We start from the raw sequence: 15,209 nt of genomic DNA on the forward strand, positions 1-15,209 counted from the left end.
TAAAATGTCCCCCTTAAAAGGGAGTACCTCCAAGGTCTTTTTGGAGTCTAGGTCCACCTTCCATGACCTCAACCACAGAATACGGCTGCCAACACACCCGCCTCAGAGGACTACTCCTTAATGTAATAGGCAGCGGTGGTAATGTGAGACAGGTACTGTCTGACATTGTCAGATATATCCTCGGGCAGCTCTTCCTCTAATGCCTGAACCAATGCTTCAATTCCTTTTGCAGCCCAAGAGGCTGCAATAGTTGGTCTATGGGGGTAATACAGACCTGATCCCTAGAGTGCATTTTTAGTCGCCGCATACAGGGGGATGGGGAATTCGCTGTGCAGGTGTGCGATCGCATGTGCAGGACAGCTGCACAAACAGCAGTTTGTGCAGTTTCTGCACAGCCCAGGACTTACTTAGCTGCTGCTATGATCGGGGCCAGACCTGACGTCACAAATCCTCCCACAAAATGCTGGGACCCTTCTGCGTTTTTCCGGACACTCCCTAGAAACGGTCAGTTGCCACCGACGAATGCCCTCTTCCTGTCAATCTTCTTGCGATCGGATTTGTCGCACCATCCCACGCTCCCCGTCGCTGCGGACCGTTGCGCCTGAGCATTGCGGTGCATACACATGTGCAGTTCAGGTCTGATCGCCCGCTATGCAAAAACGCGCAGCAGGGATCAGGTCTGAATTAGCCCCTATGTGCAGCACCTGTAAGGGAGTAAATAGGCTTCAGGCAACCCTCCACACGCTTATCTGTCGGTTCCTTCAGTGAAGTGACAGTGGTGACAGGCAGTAGACGGGAAATATGAGAATCCACCGGCAGTGAATTTTCCCACTTGTTACATAACTCTGCAGGGAGAGAATAGCGAGCCAAGACAGAAGGAATTTCTTCCCTCGATTAGACCCGGGTTCCTGCCTGATGTCCACCAAATGGTCAGAATGTGGTAATAATAAGATTTTACTTACCGATAAATCTATTTCTCGTAGTCCGTAGTGGATGCTGGGACTCCGTCAGGACCATGGGGATTAGCGGCTCCGCAGGAGACAGGGCACAAAAATAAAGCTTTAGGATCAGGTGGTGTGCACTGGCTCCTCCCCCTATGACCCTCCTCCAAGCCTCAGTTAGGATACTGTGCCCGGACGAGCGTACACAATAAGGAAGGATTTTGAATCCCGGATAAGACTCATACCAGCCACACCAATCACACCGTACAACTTGTGATCTGAACCCAGTTAACAGTATGATAAACGTAGGAGCCTCTGAACAGACGGCTCACAACAATAACAACCCGAATTTTTTGTAACAATAACTATGTACAAGTATTGCAGACAATCCGCACTTGGGATGGGCGCCCAGCATCCACTACGGACTACGAGAAATAGATTTATCGGTAAGTAAAATCTTATTTTCTCTGACGTCCTAGTGGATGCTGGGACTCCGTCAGGACCATGGGGATTATACCAAAGCTCCCAAACGGGCGGGAGAGTGTGGATGACTCTGCAGCACCGAATGAGAGAACTCCAGGTCCTCTTTAGCCAGGGTATCAAATTTGTAGAATTTTACAAACGTGTTCTCCCCCGACCACGTAGCTGCTCGGCAGAGTTGTAATGCCGAGACCCCTCGGGCAGCCGCCCAGGATGAGCCCACCTTCCTTGTGGAATGGGCCTTGACAGATTTAGGCTGTGGCAGGCCTGCCACAGAATGTGCAAGTTGAATTGTGCTACAAATCCAACGAGCAATCGTCTGCTTAGAAGCAGGAGCACCCAGCTTGTTGGGTGCATACAGTATAAACAGCGAGTCAGATTTTCTGACTCCAGCCGTCCTTGAAATATATATTCTCAATGCCCGGACAATGTCCAGCAACTTGGAATCCTCCAAATCGCTAGTAGCCGCAGGCACCACAATAGGCTGGTTCAGATGAAACGCTGACACCACCTTAGGCAGAAAATGAGGACGCGTCCGCAGTTCTGCCCTGTCCGAATGGAAAATCAGATATGGGCTTTTATACGATAAAGCCGCCAATTCTGATACTCTCCTGGCTGAAGCCAGGGCCAGTAGCATGGTTACTTTCCACGTAAGATATTTCAAATCCACCGATTTGAGTGGCTCAAACCAATGGGATTTGAGAAAATCCAAAACCACATTAAGGTCCCACGGAGCCACAGGGGGCACAACCGGGGGCTGTATATGTAGTACTCCTTTAACAAAAGTCTGGACTTCAGGAACTGAAGCCAATTCTTTCTGGAAGAAAATCGACAGGGCCGAAATTTGAACCTTAATGGACCCCAATTTGAGGCCCATAGACAATCCTGTTTGCAGGAAATGTAGGAATCGACCCAGTTGAAATTCCTCCGTGGGGGCCTTCCTGGCCTCACACCACGCAACATATTTTCTCCAAATGCGGTGATAATGTTGTGCAGTCACCTCCTTACTGGCTTTAACCAGTGTAGGAATGACCTCTTCCGGAATGCCTTTTTCCCTTAGAATTCGGCGTTCAACCGCCACGCCGTCAAACGCCACGCCGTCAAACGCAGCCGCGGTAAGTCTTGGAATAGACACGGTCCCTGCTGAATCAGGTCCCGTCTTAGAGGTAGAGGCCACGGATTTTCCGTGAGCATCTCCTGAAGTTCCGGGTACCAAGTTCTTCTTGGCCAATCCGGAGCCATGAGTATCGTTCTTACTCCCCTTTGCCGTATAATTCTCAGTACTTTGGGTATGAGAGGCAGAGGAGGAAACACATACACTGACTGGAACACCCACGGTGTTACCAGAGCGTCCACAGCTATTGCCTGAGGGTCTCTTGACCTGGCGCAATACCTGTCCAGTTTTTTGTTGAGGCGAGACGCCATCATATCCACCTTTGGTTTTTCCCAACAGTTCACAATCATGTGGAAGACTTCTGGATGAAGTCCCCACTCTCCCGGGTGTAGATCGTGTCTGCTGAGGAAGTCTGCTTCCCAGTTGTCCACTCCCGGAATGAACACTGCTGACAGTGCTATCACATGATCTTCCGCCCAGCGAAGAATCCTTGCAGCTTCTGCCATTGCTCTCCTGCTTCTTGTGCCGCCCTGTCTGTTTACGCGGGCGACTGCTGTGATGTTGTCCGACTGGATCAACACCGGCTGACCCTGAAGCAGGGGTTTTGCCAGGCTTAGAGCATTGTAAATCGCTCTTAGCTCCAGTATATTTATGTGAAGAGACATCTCCAGGCTTGACCATACTCCCTGGAAGTTTCTTCCCTGTGTGACCGCTCCCCAGCCTCTCCTGTATGCCGAATCTGCGGCCTTCTAACAGATGAGCACTCTGCAACCACCACAGAAGAGACACCCTTGTCCGTGGCGATAAGGTTATCCGCTGATGCATCTGCAGATGCGATCCGGACCATTTGTCCAGCAGATCCCACTGAAAAGTTCGTGCGTGGAATCTGCCGAATGGGATTGCTTCGTAAGAAGCCACCATCTTTCCCAGGACTCTTGTGCATTGATGCACAGACACTTTTCCTGGTTTTAGGAGGTTCCTGACAAGTTCGGATAACTCCTTGGCTTTCTCCTCCGGAAGAAACACCTTTTTCTGAACCGTGTCCAGAATCATTCCCAGGAACAGCAGACGTGTTGTCGGGGTCAACTGAGATTTTGGAAAATTCAGAATCCACCCGTGTTGTTGCAGCACTACTTGGGTTAGTGCTACTCCGTCCTCCAGCTGTTCTCTGGACCTTGCCCTTATCAGGAGATCGTCCAAGTAAGGGATAATTAATACGCCTCTTCTTCGCAGAAGAATCATCATTTCGGCCATTACCTTGGTAAAGACCCGAGGTGCCGTGGACAATCCAAACGGCAGCGTCTGAAACTGATAATGACAGTTTTGCACCACGAACCTGAGGTACCCTTGATGTGAAGGGCAAATTGGGACATGCAGGTAAGCATCTTTTATGTCCAGGGACACCATAAAGTCCCCTTCTTCCAGATTCGCTATCACTGCTCTGAGTGATTCCATCTTGAACTTGAATTTTTGTATGTACAGGTTCAAAGATTTCAGATTTAGAATAGGTCTTACCGAGCCGTCCGGCTTCGGTACCACAAATAGCGTGGAGTAATACCCCTTTCCCTGTTGTAGGAGGGGTACCTTGACTATCACCTGCTGAGAAAACAGCTTGTGAATGGCTTCCAATACCGTCGCCCTGTCTGAGGGAGACGTTGGCAAAGCAGACTTTAGGAACCGGCGAGGGGGAGACTTCTCGAATTCCAACCTGTAACCCTGAGATACTACCTGCAGGATCCAGGGGTCCACCTGTGAGCAAGCCCACTGCGCGCTGAAATTCTTGAGTCGACCCCCCACCGTTCCTGAGTCCGCTTGTAAAGCCCCAGCGTCATGCTGAGGGCTTTGCAGAACCCGCGGAGGGCTTCTGTTCCTGGGAAGGAGCTGCTTGCTGCCCTCTCTTACCCTTTCCTCTGCCTCGGGGCAGATATGACTGTCCTTTTGCCCGCTTGTTCTTATAGGACCGAAAGGACTGCGGCTGAAAAGACGGTGTCTTTTTCTGTTGGGAGGGGGTCTGAGGTAAAAAAGTGGATTTCCCGGCAGTTCCGTGGCCACCAGATCCGATAGACCGACGCCAAATAATTCCTCCCCTTTATACGGCAATACTTCCATATGCCGTTTGGAATCCGCATCACCTGACCACTGTCGTGTCCGTAAACTTCTTCTGGCAGATATGGACATCGCACTTACTCTCGATGCCAGAGTGCAAATATCCCTCTGAGCATCTCGCATATAAAGAAAAGCATCCTTTAATTGCTCTAAAGTCTGTAAAATACTGTCCCTATCCAGGGTATCAATATTTTCAGTCAGGGAATCCGACCAGACCACCCCAGCACTGCACATCCAGGCTGAGGCGATGGCTGGTCGCAGTATAACACCAGTATGTGTGTATATACTTTTTAGGGTCGTTTCCAGCCTCCTATCAGCTGGATCCTTGAGGGCGGCCGTATCAGGAGACGGTAACGCCACTTGTTTTGATAAGCGTGTGAGCGCCTTATCCACCTTAGGGGGTGTTTCCCAGCGCGCCCTAACCTCTGGCGGGAAAGGGTATAATGCCAATAACTTTTTTGAAATTAGCACTTTTCTATCTGGGTTAACCCACGCTTCATCACATACATCATTCAATTCCTCTGATTCAGGAAAAACTACAGGTAGTTTTTTCACCCCCCACATAATACCCCTTTTTGTGGTACTTGTAGTATCAGAGATATGCAAAGCCTCCTTCATTACCGTGATCATATAACGTGTGGCCCTACTGGAAAATACGTTTGTATCTTCACCGTCGACACTAGATTCAGTGTCCGTGTCTGGGTCTGTGTCGACCGACTGAGGTAAAGGGCGTTTTACAGCCCCTGACGGTGTCTGAGACGCCTGGGCAGGTACTAACTGGTTTGCTGGCCGTCTCATGTCGTCAACTGATTTTTGTAATGTGCTGACATTATCACGTAATTCCATAAACAAAGCCATCCATTCCGGTGTCGACTCCCTGGGGGGTGACATCACCATTACCGGCAATTGCTCTGCCTCCACACCAACATCGTCCTCATACATGTCGACACACACGTACCGACACACAGCAGACACACAGGGAATGCTCTATTGAAGACAGGACCCCACTAGCCCTTTGGGGAGACAGAGGGAGAGTTTGCCAGCACACACCCAAGCGCTATAATATATATGGGAACAACCCTATATAAGTGTTGTATCCTTATAGCAGCTTAAATATAGTAATATCGCCAAAAAAAAGTGCCCCCCCCTCTCTGTTTTACCCTGTTTCTGTAGTGCAGTGCAGGGGAGAGTCCTGGGAGCCTTCCTCACAGCGGAGCTGAGCAGGAAAATGGCGCTGTGTGCTGAGGAGAATAAGCCCCGCCCCCTATTTCGGCTGGCTCTTCTCCGGAGTTTGTGAGATCTGGCAGGGGTTAAATACATCCATATAGCCTCAAGGGCTATATGTGATGTATTTTTAGCCATAAAAAGGTATTATACATTGCTGCCCAGGGCGCCCCCCCAGCGCCCTGCACCCTCCGTGACCGCTGTGTGAAGTGTGCTGACAACAATGGCGCACAGCTGCAGTGCTGTGCGCTACCTCAGGAAGACTGAAAAGTCTTCTGCCGCCTGCTTCTGGACCTCTTCCATCTTCGGTATCTGCAAGGGGGGTCGGCGGCGCGGCTCCGGGACCGGACTTAATGGCTGGGCCTGTGTTCGATCCCTCTGGAGCTAATGGTGTCCAGTAGCCTAAGAAGCCAATCCATCCTGCACGCAGGTGAGTTGACTTCTCTCCCCTAAGTCCCTCGATGCAGTGAGCCTGTTGCCAGCAGGACTCACTGAAAATAAAAAACCTAAAAACTTTTTCTAAGCAGCTCTTTAGGAGAGCCACCTAGATTGCACCCTGCTCGGACGGGCACAAAAACCTAACTGGGGCTTGGAGGAGGGTCATAGGGGGAGGAGCCAGTGCACACCACCTGATCCTAAAGCTTTATTTTTGTGCCCTGTCTCCTGCGGAGCCGCTAATCCCCATGGTCCTGACGGAGTCCCAGCATCCACTAGGACGTCAGAGAAAGATTTTTAACCACCTTCCGTCGTTTGGACATATCAATTTTCTTAGCCACAGTAGTGGAATCCTCATCATCACTGATTTGTAGGATTTGCTTAATAGCAACCACAAGGGCAGGGACATCAATTTGCAATGAAGAATCCTAGTCAGAAACAGCTGATTCAGTGTCTGACAGGACAGTATGCTCCCCCTCCTCTTCAGATGAAACATCTGAGAGATTAGTGGATTGTGAGGAGGAAGCAGCTCGCTTAGATGACCCAGAGACATGCTGCAACTGGTTAGACAAATTTTCCACCCAAGGCGGATAAACCATAGTGACAATTTGTGGCAGTAATGGCACAGGTGGTCCCAAAGGGGGCGTAAGGTGTTCCACCAGAGTACCCAGTAGGTTTGTGAATGCAGCCTAGGGTGGCTCCTGATTGGTTATAGGAGCTGTGGACTATCTGGGAGAAGTATGTCACATGGTACACAGACCATTATACACAGCTTCCCCCTGTGGTAAATCTTTGGCGCATGCTCTGCATGATGCAGGAGCGTCCACAGACACTGTATACAAATGCAACAACAGAGCGATTTAGTATGATAAAGCCAGGCAGCGTACAATACCTACGATTAAAACCGTTAGTATGTGATTGTAGACAGTACACAACACCATCGATTAAATCTGGTATTATGTGACTGAGTATACAGTAGAATACACGCAATGGGTAAATACTGTGACGCAATAAATATATATATATATATATATATATATACCATAGGGAGTTCCAAATCATTTGGAAGGTGCACTCGCACAAGTAAATAATCGTAGATACTTCTTCATAAAATCACCAAAGCTTTTATTGTCGACGTTTCGGTCTGGTCACAGGCCTTTATCAAGACAGGTGATGTATCATCTCATCAATTCATCATTAAAGACAACATGCGTGTAATCTGGGATACCTGTAAAAGTCCACACCGGGCATCTCTCATATCAGAATATAAGGACATAAAATGCTTGGAATAATACACTAAAAGGGCGTACTCCATTTTCATTGGAGTAGCCATGGAAAAAATGAAGCAGCGGTGCAGGTGGTTTAGCATCTAAGGTAGTCCAACTTCAGCCAAGGGACACAACAGGCATTGCTGCAAATGATTTAGAACTCTCTATGGTATATGTGTGGACCGATCCGGCCCATTAGGAGCACCCACCATTTGATGAACTTTTATTGATGAGAGTGCAGGATTATTGCTGTTTATATATATATATATATATATATATACAGTGTATATATATATATATATATATATACAGTGTATATATATATATATATATATACAGTGTGTATATATATATATATATATATATATATATATATGACCCTGACGCACCTAGTCCCTTAGGGTACAGAATATAGTGATAGATATATCTTGGAAAGTGAAACCGCACGGCAGATACAGGCACACACATTCACAGGCAATGCAGATAATTATTATGATAATAAAACTGCACTGGACTAGTATAAGTACAGATATATATATATATATATATATATATATATATAAACACATGGTCCTATATATCAGAATACCCGTACAATATATCCAGTAATAGGTACACTTTTTCTTAACTAACGCTGTCTGTATAAAGACATGTAGAATACTGAAGTGTTTGTCAAGTCACAGTGCTATATACAGGCGGCTTTACAAGGGATCCCTTGCCCTGCGGTCACAGAGACCAGCCGCAACTATGCTTATAAGATGGCGCCCAGCGTCTCTGTCAGGGAGTGAAGGAGAGTGTGAGGCAGCTCCAGGGTGGGAAAATCTGCAGTAGATGTCGCTCTGGGCCGGCTAGAGGCTACCGGTCAAGCGGCAGCTCCCCTATGCTGGACTTCCACCCCAGATACTAGAGAGCCTTATTAAATGGGGCGTTAGTACACCCGACCTGTGCTCTATTGCCCTGGTGGTCTAGTGCGGTCCCTGCTCGGTGAGTGTCCATGCCTGCGCAGTGACCCGTCTCGCTAGGTAGCGGACGGAATGTGATTTAATGGCGGGTCCCGCCTGGGGGACCCTCTTACCTCCTCCCTGTAGCAGCCACGCGAACCAGGAGAGAGACCGCGTGCCTAAAGCCAAAGGTGTCTCCGCCACAAGTCCCGGGAACAGGCCGCGGGAGTATGCGACGCCGCTTGGGAGGTGATGTAGCTGCAACGTTGAAGTGTCACCATGACACACAGCGCTGACAGCCCAGAAAATTTCTGTCAGAAAAAGCTTTTTCAGGGCTGCCCAGTGCAGCCCACCTGTTAAGTGACCTGCTGTCTGCAGATACTAACTGAAACTGAGCTCACAGTGCCTGGAGCCAGGGTTATAGAGGAGGCCCCAATGCATCCTGGGACAGCCTAAAGCTTTAGTCTGTTAGTGCCTCTGAATTAAGATCCACTCTACCCCCGATGTTTCCCTGTTGAATCCAATCTACCTCGCAGAAAGAGAGTTAACAATGGTAAGTCTACCCTAACTCTCATTTTTTTTACCCCTTTAAATATACTATTAATCTCACTAGATAAGACCGTGTGAGTAAGCAACACTTCGGTATTCACCACATGTATCTGAGACAATTTAACTACAAAAAAAGTGTCTGTTTCAGGCTTACTGCAGCAATTTGTCTTTACTTTGTTTCTAAATCAAGCATGTGGAAACGCCACTGTAGAAATCCAATAGATAACCAATGTACAAAACTAATGTAACCTGCTGCAGAAAAATGTATACATCCTATAAAATAACATTTAAATGCAGTATGCCACTGACTGGACTTATAACTAATATGTCATTGTGCTATGTTTTTATGGTTACCTAGTGTGTCAGAGCCCTTTGAACAAATATTGTAAACGTACAAATCTGTGACAAAGCTGTGCTAGGTTGTGGACTGCAACACTGCATCATAAAAGCAATATTGCTAATGACGGTACACACAGACAGGACTGGGACGCTGACTCACTGACTAGACAGACAAACACAAGCAGGGACAGACACACTGACAATGCTAGAAGACTCACTAGTCAGAGAGACAGACACACTGGGGTAAATTTACTAAGAAGGGAGTTCTATTTAAGATGGGATGTTACCCATAGCAACCAATCAAATTCCAGGTATTATATTCTAGAAGGTGCTAGATAAATGAGAAGTAGAATCTGATTGGTTGCTATGGGCAATATCCCATCTGAAATAGAACTTCCATCTTAATAAATTTACCTCACTGACCGGACCGACAGAAACACGCAAGCAGAACTGAGTGACAGGCATGATGACAATGCTAGAACACAGGCTCAGACATACTGACAGGACAGACAGAAACACACAAGGAGGGCTGAGTGACAGACATGCTGACAATACTAGAACACAGGCTCAGACAGACACACTGACAGGTCAGACAGAAACACACAAGGAGGGCTGAGTGACAGACACACTGGCACAACCTCTTTCCCTGTGGATTCGATTTCTAAAGACTCCCCCTGATAGCACCCCTGGTGACCACTTCCCCTATTTTGCAAGTTCATTTTGATAGTTACACACTTATTCCCTTTTATTGGTACTTACCCCCTATTTTACAGAGCAATTAATTTCATGAAGCATAAGTCAGCAATAAAATACTCTGCACATACATCTTATATTCACTTCCATATCATGCATTTCATTGCTACCCACATGGACAACATAACCAGCATACAAGGTATTGGTAGATTGCTATCCGGCAGTATCCTGGCATTGATTTCCATTTGCAATGCAGCATTAGTATTCTGTTTGTGTGACTAAATCTAATGTGTCATGGTTGGAGGGTTCCATCCTTCAGTAAAACTATTACAGAAGCCACATAAAGCCATAGAGTAGAGAGCATATTTCTGCATAGAAATGTCTTAAATAAAACATAATACCTTTTTCCAAAAACAGACTGGTAGGTTAATTGGCTTCTGACAAAATCTATTCACGCTAGTTTGTGTGTCCATGGGATAAGGAATATAGGGGCTGATTCAGGTGTGGTTAGAAATAGCACTGTTGCTGCTTATGTGGTAGCCGCAGCAATGCACAGATGTGATAATGCAGCCGGAGGCATCTGGTATAAGTATATGCATCATGAATGTATTTGTGACCCAATGCTGCATCCATAGATACAGCATTGGACCACCTGCGACACCTTTGGCCGGCTGAGTTACCCATGAGGTTACGCAGAATGGCTGCTGTAGTTCCGTCGCTGAGAACAGAAAATCTCCGTAAGAAGACAGAGATCCTGGCCTCAGCACTTCCACAAAATGGAGATGACATGCCTCCATTTTGGGTAACGGAGACCATTACAGCCCCCTTCCAGTCCCCAAGCAACTGCAGACTGTCAATCACCTGATGTCTGCAGCTGTGCTATGTCTGACGATGCAGGACTGGTACTGCATATGTACAGTACGGGTGTGGCACATGCGCCCTGTACTGAACATCGGTACATTGTGTACAATTTAGCCTTGTGACTGGACCTGAATCACCCCGATAGATTGTATGCTCCTGTGAGGCAGGGAGTCATGTGACTGAGATCTTCTCTGTAAAGCACTGTGAAATACAAGTATGTGTGCGTTATATAAAAAACTGCTACAAAATAATAATAAATTTGACTTGCATGTCTTCTTAGAAGTGAAAGTGGTATGAAATGAATCAATGAAAAGTATTGGAGAGGGCTAAGTTTAAATATAGACAATGAAATAAATATAATTTAGAGCTGTTTTAATTAAAAAGAAAGAAAAAGTGATAACATAGTACTTTTATCCACCAAGCAAAATAGATTCTTATATATTTTCTTTGTTTCTTTCTCCATCACTATTCTTCCTACTCTTACACTCTTATGCTTATAATAACATATGTATCTTGCCCTATGTCCATTCTGCCCATCCTCCCCATATTTTTTGAATTATACTTCCTTTCTTCCGTACTATACCCTACATTCTCCCTCAGAGAGAAATAAATATTATGAAATGTCTTCTTTTGTTGAGACTAAAGCTCTGGAGCAGCTCACTAAATCTCCCATGGAGTTTGTAGAGTATCCTTACATATAAAATATGTGTGAACACAGTGGAAGCAGCCATTTTGGGGGTAGCCCTGATGTTCATGAGATTGCCTGGTGACCTGTTTGAGGTAGTTCAAAGCACAGAAGGTACAGCAGTGATGTCGCTGATTCCTAGTGAACTGACAGGTTGGATTTTCTATCATTTTGGTTCAGCCCACAAAGTGGCATCCCCTAGCGCAGGCATGTCCAAACTGCGGCCCACCAGCTGTTGTGAAACTACATATCCCAGCATGCCCTGACACAGTTTTGCTGTCAGAGAATGCTAAAGCTGTGTCAGGGCATGCTGGGATGTGTAGTTTCTCAACAGCTGGAGGGCCGCAGTTTGGACATGCCTGCCTTAGCGTATAAAGAAAACGGGTATACCCTCACTGCTTTATTGTCTCTTACAGCGTGCAGCTGTGCATCTCCACACTAATCAGTCACTTTTAACTATCTTTATTTCTGCTCCTTCTTTCCCCCTCTTTCCCTCCTTTCATCCAGTATGACTGCCAGTCTACTTTCTCTCCCTTTCTAGTTAGCAATCAATGTGAACTCTCATTGTCCTGTCTCAGCCACATGTGGTCATCTGTGTCTTTCCTGACTCACTCTGTCCATGCTTCAGTTTTATGTCTTACTCCCATTCCTCCCTCCTCACCATGCCATATAACCCTACCCGCCTGCACCATGCCAATAATATTACACAGTCCACATTCCCCCCGTTCTTTTCTTTCCACTTTGTTTCCCCTGACTTCTCCTCTATCAGATATAACAAGAAGCAATTGAGTCGTATTTACCCCAAAGGAACGAGGGTGGATTCCTCTAATTACATGCCACAGGTTTTCTGGAATGCCGGATGTCAGATGGTGGCATTGAATTTCCAAACACTGGGTAAGTCCTGAATACACATTATAACATACACATACACAAGATCTGTAATAACATGAATGCTGACTTCCGTGTTTAGGGACTTGTTAATATCCTTTCTATGGATTTGCAGCTTTGAATTACATTCTCTTTAAAGTTGACCACACAGGCAGTGATATTGGGAAATTGTTCCAGTATATTGTTAGAAGCTGATATTTGATTAATCATTAATTTGGAAATTATATTAAACTAGTAAAACTTTTATCCTTCAAATCTGAGAACTGAGCAACATCAGTTTGAATCCCCTAATTTTTATATGGCTTTTTTTTTACCACTTGGAGAAAAACCAGGAGAGACAGATAGCTGGAGATCGGGTGATAAAATGGTCTGTTTTTGTTAGTTCATTCTATAGATAGTTGAATTATTTGATGTATTTATTAAATAAAGTTAGTACTCAGTTAATAAGTACTTCATGCAGTACTTTCATACAGTAGTGTTCACTCTAGGAGTGAAAAGGGGCAGGGCGCCGGACTCCGGGGGCGCGGCCACGCAAATTAGGGGGCATGGCCACGCCTACGTCATTTTAGGGGGCGGTGCGGCCCACAGACGCTACTATAGAGAGCGTCTGTGGTCGGCGACGTCACTGTTGGGGGCGTGCCCAGCACCTCCGTCGGTGCTGGGCTTCCCCCAGCTCTCTCCCAATGCGTGAATGGATGCCGCGCGCATGCGTACGGCATCTATACACGCCGGGAGGGCAGGAAGCGGGCGGCTGTTCTAGCAGGGCGCCGCAAAAGCGGCAGGGCGGGTTTTGCCTGCTAAAAAACGGGCAGGGCGCGGCGCCCTGCTAAAACAGCCTAGAGTGAACACTACATACAGTACTTAATTTCTAATTTCTCTGACGTCCTAGTGGATGCTGGGAACTCCGTAAGGACCATGGGGAATAGCGGCTCCGCAGGAGACTGGGCACAAAAGTAAAGCTTTAGGACTACCTGGTGTGCACTGGCTCCTCCCCCTATGACCCTCCTCCAAGCCTCAGTTAGATTTTTGTGCCCGGCCGAGAAGGGTGCACACTAGGGGCTCTCCTGAGCTTCTTAGTGAAAGTTTAGTTTTAGGTTTTTTATTTTCAGTGAGACCTGCTGGCAACAGGCTCACTGCATCGAGGGACTAAGGGGAGAAGAAGCGAACCTACCTAAGTGGTGGTAGCTTGGGCTTCTTAGGCTACTGGACATCATTAGCTCCAGAGGGACCGAACACAGGCCCAGCCTCGGAGCTCAGTCCCAGAGCCGCGCCGCCGGCCCCCTTACAGAGCCAGAAGCAAGAAGAGGTCCGGAAAAATCGGCGGCAGAAGACATCAGTCTTCAACAAGGTAGTGCACAGCACTGCAGCTGTGCGCCATTGTTACTCAGGCACACTTCACACTTCGGTCACTGAGGGTGCAGGGCGCTAGGAGGGGGCGCCCTGAGCAGCAATGTAAACACCTTGGCTGGCATAAATACACCACATATAACCCCCAGGGCTATATGGATGTATTTTAACCCCTGCCAGAACTCACCAAAAAGCGGGAGAAAAGGCCACCGAGAAGGGGGCGGAGCCTATCTCCTCAGCACACGGGCGCCATTTTCCATCACAGCTCCGCTGGAAGGACGTCTCCCTGACTCTCCCCTGCAGTCCTGCACTACAGAAAAGGGTAAAAAAGAGAGGGGGGCACTAATTTGGCGCAGTTTTAATACTAACAGCAGCTATAAAGGGAAAAGCACATTTTATAGTGGTATTCCTGTCTATATATAGCGCTCTGGTGTGTGCTGGCATACTCTCCCTCTGTCTCCCCAAAGGGCTAGTGGGGTCCTGTCCTCTATCAGAGCATTCCCTGTGTGTGTGCGGTGTGTCGGTACGATTGTGTCGACATGTTTGAGGAGGAAAATGAGATGGAGGCGGAGCAATTGCCTATTATAGAGTTGTCACCCCCTAGGGAGTCGACACCTGAGTGGATGAGCTTATGGAAGGAATTGCGTGACAGTGTCAGCTCTTTACGACAGACAGTTGACGACATGAGACAGCCGGCTACTCAGCTTGTGCCTGTCCAGGGGTCTCAAACGCCATCAGGGGCTTTAAAACGCCCGTTACCTCAAATGGCAGACACAGACACGGATACTGACTCCAGTGTCGATGATGAGGAGACAAACGTGACTTCCACTAGGGCCACACGTTACATGATTGAAGCAATGAAAAATGTATTGCATATCTCTGATAATACAAGTACCACTAAAAAGGGTATTATGTTTGGTGAGAAAAAACTGCCTGTAGTTTTTCCTGTATCCGAGGAATTAAATGAAGTGTGTGATGAGGCGTGGGTTTCCCCCGATAAAAAACTGATAATTCCTAAAAGGTTATTGGCATCGTACCCTTTCCCGCCAGAGGATAGGGCACGTTGGGAAACACCCCCTAGGGTGGATAAAGCGCTCACACGCTTGTCTAAAGAGGTAGCACTACCCTCTCCTGATACGACCGCCCTAAAGGAACCTGCCGATAGAAAGCTGGTGAATATCCTAAAATGTATATACACTCACACGGGTGTTATACTGCGACCAGCAATCGCCTCAGCCTGGATGTGCAGTGCGGGCCTGGCGTGGTCGGATTCCCTGACTGAAAATATTGATACCCTAGATAGGGACAGTATATTACTGACTATAGAGCATTTGAAGG

General features: G+C 47.2%; 1 protein-coding gene across 3 annotated transcripts in view; it reads left to right on the top strand.

Moving 5' to 3' along the window:
• The window catches only part of PLCB3 (phospholipase C beta 3), a 403,369-nt gene that overhangs the window by 355,840 nt on the left and 32,320 nt on the right, over positions 1-15,209 (top strand). For all 3 annotated transcript variants that reach the window (XM_063944960.1, XM_063944959.1, XM_063944961.1), the window contains exons 18-19: positions 11,552-11,636; positions 12,406-12,530. In XM_063944960.1, the coding sequence (XP_063801030.1) occupies positions 11,552-11,636; positions 12,406-12,530 (210 nt within the window). The remainder of the gene's footprint in view (positions 1-11,551; positions 11,637-12,405; positions 12,531-15,209) is intronic.

The sequence above is a fragment of the Pseudophryne corroboree genome, chromosome 11, assembly GCF_028390025.1.
Source record: "Pseudophryne corroboree isolate aPseCor3 chromosome 11, aPseCor3.hap2, whole genome shotgun sequence".
In the NCBI taxonomy this organism is placed as follows: Eukaryota; Metazoa; Chordata; class Amphibia; order Anura; family Myobatrachidae; genus Pseudophryne; species Pseudophryne corroboree.